The sequence below is a fragment of the Dasypus novemcinctus genome, chromosome 13 (genome assembly GCF_030445035.2).
Source record: "Dasypus novemcinctus isolate mDasNov1 chromosome 13, mDasNov1.1.hap2, whole genome shotgun sequence".
Classification (NCBI taxonomy): Eukaryota; Metazoa; Chordata; class Mammalia; order Cingulata; family Dasypodidae; genus Dasypus; species Dasypus novemcinctus.
In genome coordinates, this window is record NC_080685.1 from 63633215 (window position 1) to 63645062 (window position 11848).

Below are 11848 nucleotides of genomic sequence, written 5' to 3' on the forward strand. Positions count from 1 at the left end.
AGTAGTGATGACGTTGTATTAAAAAAGAATTTAATCCCCATTTTCCAAAATGAGAGCTTATATGTAATGTCTAAAAATAGCAAAATAATAGAAATAGCAATATAACTATGTTCCTTGGGAATAGGAAATTGGTACTATAATAATTAAATGAGTTCAAAGTGGTGGTACCTGGAATATTAGAAATAACAGCAAGAGGTGGGTAAGGTTTGCATAACTCCTGCTTTTCATAACAAAAGTTGTAACTCTATTTGACTCTATAAGTTATGTTCACATTTAACGTATTTTTTTAGGGATCAAAATATGAAAAGATTTTTAATGAGATGGAATTAAATGCAAGGTAACCAGGTTTAAAAGCAAAACTTATTTGTAAACCAAGAGCTGCAACAGCAATTTTTCAGTTTTCATTTGAGTTTATTTAAACACACGTCTCAAAACATTTGGGTGAAATTCGGCTTCTCTGGTAAGCAAAGGACCTGAAAATAATATTTTAAAAATGAACAGGCAAATTTTTCAGTTTAGTCATGATACAGGAGTCATGGTCCCTTCTTTTATTTTATACTTTGAAGCACCCAGTATTTTTCATATAGCCTAAACACTACAAGAACAAGAATACAGGGGGGGTGGGGGGTATATGAGGATCTCATATTTTTTTAATGTAACATTTAAAAAAAAAATAAAGAAGAAAAAAAGGGAAAAAAGGAACAAGAGTACATTTGTGGTAAAATGAATTGTCACTTGCTGATAATTATAGCGAAATAATCATTATTCCCTTTAACAGCTTTAGAAAATAGCATTTTGTAGGCAAACAGTGTGAAACTTCTTTTCTTTCTCCTTGCTATATACAAGACAGATTACATAAAGGCTGACAAATCTACATTTAGATAAGCATTAAGCATTTGCTGTATTGAAATCTTTAGTTCTAAGCAGTACAGAGTTAGAGCATAATTTTAACACTTAGTTGCACAGTTATAATAAGTATGTATTTTTTATGGAATAGAGGAAAATGGGCATTTTTGTCTTTAAATTTACTACTGACAACTTAATCTAAACAGTTCTGCAAAGCACTGATAAGTTAGAAAGGAAAACAGTATTTACTGATAGTTTTTGCCATTTGGTAGCATTTTATACACAGGCTTCCATCTTCCGAATACCCTGAATTCAGGAGAAAAACCTTTTAATGAAGTTTGTACAATAGAAACTTCTCAGCAGTCAAAACTTAAGACTTTAAAAAACACATGCAAAACATACTTTTCTAAAGACACTTTTTTTTAAAGAAGATTTATTTATTTATTTTAATTCCCCCCCCACACTCCCCTGGTTGTCTGTTCTCTGTGTCTATTTGCTGCGTCTTGTTTCTTTGTCCACTTCTGTTGTCGTGAGCGGCATGGGAAATGTGGGTGGCGCCATTCCTGGGCAGGCTGCACTTTCTTTGGCCCTGGGCGGCTCTCCTCACGGGCCGCACTCCTTGCGGGGGACACCCCTGCGTGGCAGGGCACTCCTTGCGCGCATCAGCGCTGCGCATGGGCCAGCTCCACACGGGTCAAGGAGGCCCAGGGTTTGAACCGTGGACCTCCCATGTGGTAGACGGACGCCCTAATCACTGGGCCAAGTCGGTTTCCCTCTAAAGACACTTAACTTTGAACAAAGCACCAAACTACACAAATGCAGAATGAAGACAGCGTTTCAACTTCACCAAAAGTAGTCATCATAAAAGGTGTAAAGTCACATAACTTCACAAGGCACTGTTCACTTTTTAAACAGGAGACAATAAAAAATACTATCCCACAAACAATTTCCCAACTCTAAGGCTGGTCTTCAAATTTCATGCTTTAATAGTGGTGAGATGAGAAGCAGGGAGGTGAATACCATTGAGATCTGGAACCTGATCTGTACCCTCCACAACTGTAGTAAGGAGAAGAGGACTGCCTTCTGTGTATCTGATCCCTGTCTTGAGCAGCTCTCCATCTTCCACTTCCTCCTCTATATCATCTGCTATAGCAATCTCGGTCATCATAACCTTGATCATATCCTCTCTCATAGTAACCCCCACCTCGTGAGCTGCTATAGGTAGGTCTCCCCATGTAAATTCCTAGTGTTGGGGGATGTGGTCCTCTAGTTATAGAGAAATCAACTCTGATCCTACGACCATCAAGCTCCATTCCATTGGCATGCTCTTTAGCTTCCGTGGCATCATATACAATTTCAAAATATACAAAGGCAAATCCTCTTGAACGTCAGGTCGTATACAACTCAGGTCAGCACTGGGACTAAACATAGTGAACTCTTCTCTTTAATCTCTTTCTGTGGTGTACAAGCTCAACCTAAATACTCCAAGACAACAGTTGGGATCGGGATTTGCCCGATTTCCAACATGACGCTGGAAGATAGACATGGAAGAATGACTGTGGCTACACCATTTGCCATAATCTCAACTGTAAGACTTGCTACTGGATCATCTGTGAGGGCCAGATGGAGACCGTGACCTTGTGCAATGCCTTCGAGAATTTCTGGATCTAGATCTAGATTCAGATCTGGACCTGGACTCTGATCTGGAAAGCCTGGAATCTTCCTTGGAGCGAGACCTTCCAGGGGTATGTATGCCTTGAAGGTTTCCCAGATCCAAGAGCACTTGAAGCAGAACGGGATTCCCGCTAGCCGTAGTTCTGTTCACCGCTGTCACTCATGACTCCCAGCTGCTGTCATCCCTCGATATCTTTAGAGGAAGCTTCCTCAGGTATCTTCTTTATCGACGTTTCACAGCAGCCTCTCTAAACACTGGTTTCTGAAGGGCTCAGAGCCGAAAACGCTCGGCACTGCCTCCACACCCGCTCTAACAATACAGGACTTGACCTCGTGCACCTTAAACCCTCTCCTCCCCTCGCCCAGAACTTGTTCCCGCCCCCTCCCCTTTCCCTCTCCACCTGCATGTTTAACTTGAATAAAAGTAAGAAAACACTTAACAAGTGGGTAGACAAAAAGTAAATAAGTTGAGACACGTAGTATAAGCTACTATTTTGGGGTCCCGTACAATGAAATAAAGGATAAAGACAGGGAAGTAGCTAAATGGGAAAAAAAAGGTCCTAAGTAGTCTAAAATATGAATTTAAATGCCTCTGCTGCCCCTGCAATTTGTCCAGCAAGTTATACATCAAATAAAATGGTCTGCTAGAACAGGTTTTAAAACCAAGGAGTACATTACTGAAGTTGGGAGTTTGTGGAAATGACCATGATGAAAAATGTGAGTGTTAAGTGCAGCTCAAAGTGACTGTTTCTCTCTTTAGGATTATGATGAAGAATAATCAAGCAAACAGCTTCCAGGGTCCACTGAGACTTCCCTTAAATGTCTGCACATCAAAGATCCTCTAACCTGATCAAGGGATATGAACAAAATTTTAAAACATATTTTGTTTTTTTTTTAAGTTTTTTTTTGAACATTTATTTTTTGTTTTATTTTTTGAAGATACATATATCACAAAAATGTTACATTATAAAATATAAGAGGTTCTCACATGCCCCACATCCCTCTTACCACCCCACTCCTCCCGCATCAACAATCTCCTTCATCATTGAGGCATATCTATTGCATTTGGTGAATACATTTTGGAGCACTGCTGCACCACATAAATTAGTTTACATTGTAGTTTACACTCTCCTCCAGTACCTTCAGTGGGTTATGGCAGGATATATAGTGTCCAGCATCTGTCCCTGCAATATCATTTAGGACAATTCCAAGTACCCAACATGCCCTCAAGTCACATCTCTTCTTCTCTCGCCCTGCCCTCAGCAACTACTTTGGATACTTTCTCCACATTACTCTTAAAGTTTCTTCCATTACTAGTCACAATAGTTCTATAGTAGAATACCAGTCACCATTTGTATTTATTTTTTGGAAAATTATATTTTCAAGTGTTTTGCACATTTATTTCATTGGATAGTGTAGCAGTTTGATATGGTTATGAATTTCAAAAATAGATATTGGATTATGTTTATAATCTGGTCTGTACCTGGGTGTGATTAAGTTATGATTAGGGCCTTTATTGGACCACATTATTAGGGCATTTAGTCCCCACCCATTGGTGGGGTGGGGACTCACAGATGAAAGACAAGGCAAAGGACAGAGATGAGGATTTTTGATGTTGGAGTTTGATGCTAAAGCCTTAAGCTAAAGCCCTGGGAACTAAGCATGCAGAGGAAAGAGAAGCAAGCCCCAGGAAGAGAGGAACCTGAGCCCAGAGAGAAGCAAGACCCTGGAAGAGAGGAACCCAGGAAGCCTGAACCCTCACAGATGTTGGCAGCCATCTTGCTCCAACACATGAAAATAGACTTTGGTGAGGGAAGTATTTATTTATTTATTTCTCTCCCCTCACCCCTCACCCTCGTTGTGTGTTCTCGTGTCTATTTGCTGCATCTTCTTCTTTGTCCGCTTCTGTTGTTGTCAGCAGCATGGGAATCTGTGTCTCTTTTTGTTGCGTCATCTTGTGTCAGCTCTCCGTGTGTGCAGCGCCATTCTTAGGCAGGCTGCACTTTCTTTCTCACTGGGCAGCTCTCCTTACGGGGCGCACTCCTTGCGCATGGGGCTCCCCTACGCGAGGGACACTCTTGCATGGCAGGGCACTCCTTGCACGCATCAGCACTGCGCACGGGCGAGCTCCACACAGGTCAAGGAGGCCTGTGGTTTGAACTGCGGACCTCCCATGTGGCAGACAGACGCCCTAACCACTGGGCCAAGTCCGCTTCCCATAAAACATGTTGAGTAAAAGTAGGGGTGTGTCATATCTACAAAAAAGCTTACTGATGAGATCAGTATCTGCTCTTTATATAAAATTTTAAAACCAATGATAACCCTATTCTCAGAGATAACCAGTGTTAACATTTTGCTCTTTATCTTCCAGTTTCTACCTACTTATACAATTTATGTAGTTGGATTACACTGTATATAAAGTTTTGTATCTTCTATTTCATTTTGCATTACACAATGAGCACTTTTCTAAGTCATTAAAAGTTCTTTCGTTAATGTAAGTTTTATGACTACAGGGTATTCTATATTGTGGATATACCACCGTTTATTTGACCAGCTTCTTATTATTAAACTTTTTTGGTTTTAATAAATATCACTGTGATTGCCTTAATAAGTCTTTTTCTATATTTATGATGTTTGTAGAATAAACTACTAGAAATAAAGCAAATCATTTTAAACTTCTTGATATGTTCTGTAAGAATATGCTAAATTTTCTTCCATTCAAGTATTATGTTTCCAAGTTTTTGCTTGTTTGTTATTGTATGAATCTATGGTAGGTAGAATAATGGCCCCCAAAATTGTCCATGCCCTAATCTTGGAACCCATGAATATGTTCTTACATGGCAAAAGGGACTTTGCAGATGTGATTAAAGTTAAGGACCTTGAGATTAGGAGATTATCCTGGATCACCCAGTTGGTCCCAGTCTATTCACATGAGCTCTTTAAACGGGAAACACGTTTCCTGCCTTCAAAGAACCAGAGATGACAACATGAAGGCTCAACTCACTGACGCTGACTTTGAAGAGAGAAGAAGGGGCATATGGACCAAAGAATGTGGGCAGCTATTAAAGGCTGGAAAAGGCAAGGAAACAAAATCCCCCCTTTAGCCTCCAGAAAGAAATGCAGCACTGCATACAGCTTGATTTTAGCCCAGACAGACCGAATCAGACTTCTGACTTATAGAACTGTAATAAAATGGTATTGTTTAAGCAACCAAGTTTGTAATAATGTCTTGTAACAGCAACAGAAAACTAATACAGCATCTAAAGAAAAAGAGAGATGGGGGAGAAGGATAGGAATAAATTATTGTGACTTTAGAACAAAGAGCATTGTATAACACCTTTGATACTTCAAGTTCAGATGACACGAAAGAAGCAGAAGTGGATGAAACAAAGTCTGAATTGAGGCAGCACTATTTTAAGAGCTGCTAAGAGCTAGACTCACTTCCTTTGCTGGCACATAATTAAAAGAACCAGAGGAAAGTGGTTTTGGCCCAACGGATAGGGCGTCCGCCTACCACATGGGAGGTCCAAGGTTCAAACCCAGGGCCTCCTGACCCGTGTGATGGGATGGCCCGTGTGCAGTGCTGATCCAGACAAGGAGTGCCCTGCCATGCAGGGGTGTCCCCCGAGTAGAGGAGCCCCACGCGCAAGGAGTGTGCCCTGTAAGGAGAGCTGCCCAGCGCGAAAAGTGAAGCCTGCCCAGGAGTGGAACCGCACACATGGAGAGCTGCTGCAGCAAGATAACGCAACAAAATGAGACACAGATTCCCACTGCCTCTGACAAGAATACAGGAAGACACAGATCACACAGCAAATGGGCTCAGAAAGCAGACAAGTGGGGGGAGAGAGGGGAGGGAAGAGAAATAAATAAAAAATAAATCTTTAATAGAACCAGAATCTGGGAAACGGACTTGGCCCAGTGGTTGGGGCGTCCGTCTACCACATGGGAGGTCTGCGGTTCAAACCCCGGGCCTCCTTGACCTGTGTGGAGCTGGCCCATGCGTAGTGCTGGTGCGTGCGCGGGGAGTGCTGTGCCACGCAGGGGTGTCCCCGCGTGGGGGAGCCCCACGCGCAGGGAGTGCGCCCCATGGGGAGGGCCGCCCAGCTCGAAGGAGGGTGCAGCCTGCTCAGGAATAGCGCCACCCACCACCCACGCTTCCCGAGCCGCTGATGGCGACAGAGGCGGGCAGGGAAACGGGACCCGGCCAATAGACACAGGGGGCGGACGGCCGGGGGAGGGGGGATTAAATGGATGGATAAATCTTTAAAAAAAAAAAAGAACCAGAATCTGCCAGCTACTATTTTGCGTTTTGTGTTTTCCTTTGTTCCTCATTTTCTTCTTACCTTAATGTTGAAAGGACATTAGAAGCCCCTAGGGCATTATAAAGCAACCTAATTATCTGTAATCTTCCTTGCTATTTTTGGAATGAGAGAGATTAAATAATCAATATAGTGCATGAGAAACTTTAGAACTTGATAGGACTTTCAGCTAACCTAATCCAATGAAATTCCACAGAACTTTACAGATCTTGAGAGGTTTTTGTTGAGGGGGGATGGAGGCCCCTACCATGAAGTGTTGAAGGAGAAGTCAAGCAATTGCTAGAATACCATCTTTCATTTCATTCAGAAATGTACTGCTTTGATGTAATATTTATGCTATAAAGAAAATGTTAAAACCACTGATGAAGTCCACCTTCTCTTATTTTAATCCAGATGAAAAAAAATCTAGAGAAGTTATGGAAGCTTCCGGCAAAAGCTACTCAAAATGAAAAGATGAACACACTAGCAGGAAGCACTAAAAATAGAGTATTATTGAAAAATTAATCTTAAAACTTTTTATGTTCCTTTCTCTCTATGATTGAAATAAGCTGTTCTTTATCTATAAAGATGTCACTAACTTACTTTCCACTGACCCTGTATTTCTCAGTTGTTTTCAAGTAATCTGTAATGTAATGAGTTTCAAGTTTTTCTTGTGAACAAAATTACAGATCTGAGATATCCCCCACGTAGGGGAGCCCCACGCCCAAGGAGTGTGCCCCCAAAGGAGAGCCGCCCAGGGCAAAAAAAGTGCAGCCTGCCCAGGAATGGCGCTGCACACACGGAGAGCTGACTCAGAAAGATGATGCAACAAAATGAGACAGATTCCAGTTTGCTGCTGACACAAGCCGACACAGAAGAACACACAGCGAATGGACAGAGAGAGCAGACGACTTAATCCTATCAGATTAAGGTTTAGAAGTTGATAAATTACATTATTACAAAGAGAAAAACTTCAAACTTTACCAGTAGTTTCCTGATCCATTTCTTTCTTTACTAATTTAAATTAACTATAGTTCATAGCTCAGATAAAATAAGATTAAAGAGAAATGACAGAAAAAGGTCTAAATTTGTTTAAGCCTAAATCACTAATTTTTCAAGAAACGTACTTTTGCTATTTTTAAGTTATTTCAGCAATTGAAACTAGACTACTAAATGTCTGATACTATTGGATCTCATTTAATGATAACTGTATATATGTAAAAGTTTGCTAATATTCCACTTACTTTCTTTTTACACTATCAATTTGCTTAGAATTTTAAAATAGAAGTAAATTTTTGTCAACTTCCCAACATAAAGTCATATTTCACAGTCTTAGAAAGAGCTGATAATTTCATTCAAAGAACAAAGATCATATAAAAATTATTTACCTCAACCAATATACCAACAAAAGGGATAGAAGCTTCTTCATATTTAACAAAGAATAACTCAGGATTAGTCTTCCAGACTCCAAGCCATTTGTCTTTTAATTTTAATTTTTCTGATAGATATTTGCTCATAGCCTCATCAGCATCTTCTGCCTAGGGGAAAAAAAAGATAATTGTGGGTTTGTTTGTTTTTTTATAATTATAGGTTTGTAATTAAATATTTTATGATATCTATTTAAATATAGAACCAGTATAGCCTTAAATAATTAAAAACCTGGAAAATTATAGATTTTAACTAAAACTATATTTAATGGGAAATATAAACATTTAAAAATTTAAATAAACTGAAAGATCTATTAATATTTACTCAGAGTAATTCAAAGATATCTACTTATTGTGCTCAAGTAATTTGTTTTATTAATCCACTGAGCAGAATTGATTATACATATTAAAAACATTATTTTTTCTGAACTTTAAAGATGTAATGAGCTATTTAAAATGTTTTCAGTACATAAAATTTTAGTACTCTTCTATAAAATGAATGAGCATATTAAGTATTCAATAAATAATTGCCCATTTGATTTTTTAAATTTCAATTCATCTACCTCAAGGATGATAATCTAAGCTATCATCAAACTCAGTCATTAGACCCTGTCTGATTAATAACAATGACTTGTATAAGTTTTTCAATTGTCTTTGATACACCAAGCCTTCTCCAACCTTCATTATTAAATTTAAATTGATTATTACTGTCCTAGTCTCACAGTATGAGTGTTTTTAAAAATAAAATTTTTCTTTAGTTGTAGAATATGGTAAACACACAGAAAATCTTCAAAATACAAAAAATATAAGGAAAACAAAAATCACCTGTAATCCTGACAGCTAGAGATAAAACATTGCTGAAATTCTGGTGTACTTCCTTCCAGGTTTTTTTCTACCCATAGTATATGCATCTATTCATATTTAAAATATTGGGTCATACTGTAGTTTGGTCTCCTGGTTTTGTTTTGTTTTCACTTAATATTGTAGCATAAGCGTATACATAGTTCTTGAAAACATGATTTTTAAAGTTGCATGACTTTCTATTATAGGGAGCTACCATAATTTTTTGCCAGCCCTGTTTTTGGAAATTTAGGTTCTAATTTTTAATCTTAATAAATATCACTGTCACAGGTATCCTTATCATAAATTATTCTTCTATAATTAAAAAAAAAACAAGCTAGAAAATATTTGTTCTCTTCTGTGTTTCCAGGCATATATCTTCTATACAAAACATCATTCCACATTCTAAATATTTATGCCTATGAATCATTCTTAAAACATAAAAATGTTAGCATTCTACCTTAAACGTCAAGGCTACATAATTCATAACAATGGTTCTTCTCACCCTTATGTTTTGGCACAAATTGTTAAATAAAAATATTAAGAGGTATATCTGAGTAGTAAGGCCTAAATATGTCAGGCTGTTAGGAGCTCTCAGAGATAACAGGGCTGTCTCCATAATTAACAGTTTCCGTCTGACGAAAAATCTAATAGGAATTCCTCTTTAGGACAAGGCCTGGGTAGTTCTAACAAGGTGGAAGCTCTGCTGAGTAAAGTCTGTGTTTTGAAATGCAGGTTCCCTTTGTACCCCATCATCCTAACAGGAGGACACAAACCCCCTCCACCTCGGTTCCCGCGGCCGCTCCGCGGGATCCGGGTCTCCTCACCTTACAGCCCTGGAGCACCTGGTCGCAGTACAGCGCCACCTTCTCGTCCCGCCACATCGCCCGCATGGACGACACGCAGAGAGGGGGCAACGGCTGCGCCTCCTCTTCATCTTCCCCGGGCACCAAGAGAAGGGGCTCCTCTTCCACCTCCTCGTCCTCGGCCCCCTCCGCCGCGCCCTCGGCCTGAGAGACCCGCAGGAGCTGGAGCCGCCGCCGCGCCGCCTCGCGGCCGGCCTTCCCCTTCACAGGGCGAGGGGAGGCCACTACCGACCGCACCGGGGACGCGGTGCTCTTCAGGGTCACCGCCTTCAGCGTGTCCCCAGTGGGCACGAGGACCACCTTGTCTCCTCGCCTGCCGGGGCTGATGGTTCGGACCGAGTCCTCAGGTACTGCAGCCCTGGACGCCGACGCCATCCCTTCGGCACCCCGAGGGCGTGTGGCGGCCGTTAGCCACCTTTCCCGCCCTGGGCGCGCCGACCAATGGGCGAGCTGCGCCCTCAGGGCCGCAGCGCGCGCGGGGTCTCGAGGGGCCTCCGGCCGGGGCGGGGCGGGATGTTTGCGGGGGTAGGTCGAGATGCTGTGGGGCGGGGTGCCGGGGTGGCTCGAGAGGTTGCGGGGCGTGAGCGGACGGGGCGGGGTGATGGGTGTGGGTGCGGGTGTTGCCGGGCGGGGCTCAGAGCGGGCGTGAGGACGGAGGGTGGGGCGAGGGGGCGCCGGCTCCGGGTTGGGGAAATGGGGCGGGCGCCCGGGAGGACGAGGCGCTAGGGGCAGGTGGGGTGTTGTGAGGGTGCGGCTCAGCGCAGTGCCCCCAGGCCGTGCCCACTCCGGGCTGTGTGACCCTGGTCGCTGAGCGCTCGCTCCAGCCCCGCTCCTCTCTCTCAGAACCTTACGGCGACTGAACTCCCTCACCAAGGAGGAGCTGCCTTAGGAACCTTATACATTTTCAGAGGGATTGCGAGGAACCCTGCAAGTCATCGGGACCTAATAAGTATGCCTCCTTCCCTCCCACACATGATTTATCAGCACAAACAACCTGAAAGAACATTTTTTTATACTAGGGAGGCAACAGTAACTGGAATCCTCTGGTTTTTACTAGCAACAAATTGTCAACTTAGATTTTCCCCTCATCTGTTCACAAGGTTCCCAAATTAACATTTCCCTTCCCTTTTAAACGTGACACGCACTTTCTGCCAAGATGTAATACCAAGGATAGGTTGGTCTGTTTTCATGTCTCTGTTTTGTTGCTCAAAATTCTCACATAGAAGATTATATTATGTAAATGTTAAACTAAGCCCAAATTTCCAGCTGGGAGTAATATGTGCAAACTATGAACACTTCGCAATAAAAGTTTGCTCAAGGTAATATTTTTGGAGAAGAAAGAGAGAGAACTCATTTCTGGTATTTTGCTTTGAATATACATTGAGCCAATTGGAATAACTTTTGTTTACAGTCTAACTGTGAAGTACTGCACTGGGGCTGACAGCTCCCAAAGACTAGAATAGCATTGGGAAAACACCTGCTTTCCTTCACACTCATCTGGAAGGACATTGTGTTAAAATTTCAGTTTATTCTGAGGAAAATATTAATACTAATATCATCTTACTCTAGTTCAGGGAATAGTTACAACACTCATCATGTTTTGACTCTGTTCTTAGTTAATTCCTTTTGTCAGAAGGCCCAAGTTTTTTTCAAAACAATCTAGCCACTAGCTTTCACTCCATAAAACTGAAAATTATTATTTTAGTTTCTTCTGAAAACATTTGCTTTTAATTAATTGCAAGATTTTTATTCTTAGGTTCAGAATAATAAAGATCACCTATCCTAGTCCAAAGTTCAAAACAACTGCAGCCCCCCTCCAAAACTAAGCAAATAAATATTTGTTAGGACTCTGCTATATGCTAGGCACTGCATAGATGCCAAAGTTATAGAGATAAAA

The 11848-nt window shown here is 41.4% G+C and overlaps 1 protein-coding gene and 1 pseudogene across 1 annotated transcript in view; both read right to left on the reverse strand.

The window, feature by feature from the left end:
• Positions 1-10386, reverse strand: part of SHCBP1L (SHC binding and spindle associated 1 like) — a 62288-nt gene extending 51902 nt beyond the window's left edge. Inside the window, exons 1-2 of the mRNA XM_004469106.5 lie at positions 9913-10386; positions 8207-8356 (exon numbers count right to left, since the gene is read on the reverse strand). Of these exons, the coding sequence (XP_004469163.2) occupies positions 8207-8356; positions 9913-10326 (564 nt within the window). The 5' untranslated portion in view covers positions 10327-10386. The remainder of the gene's footprint in view (positions 1-8206; positions 8357-9912) is intronic.
• Positions 1520-2973, reverse strand: LOC101441681 (transformer-2 protein homolog beta pseudogene; annotated as a pseudogene).
• Positions 10387-11848: the final 1462 nt, after the last annotated feature.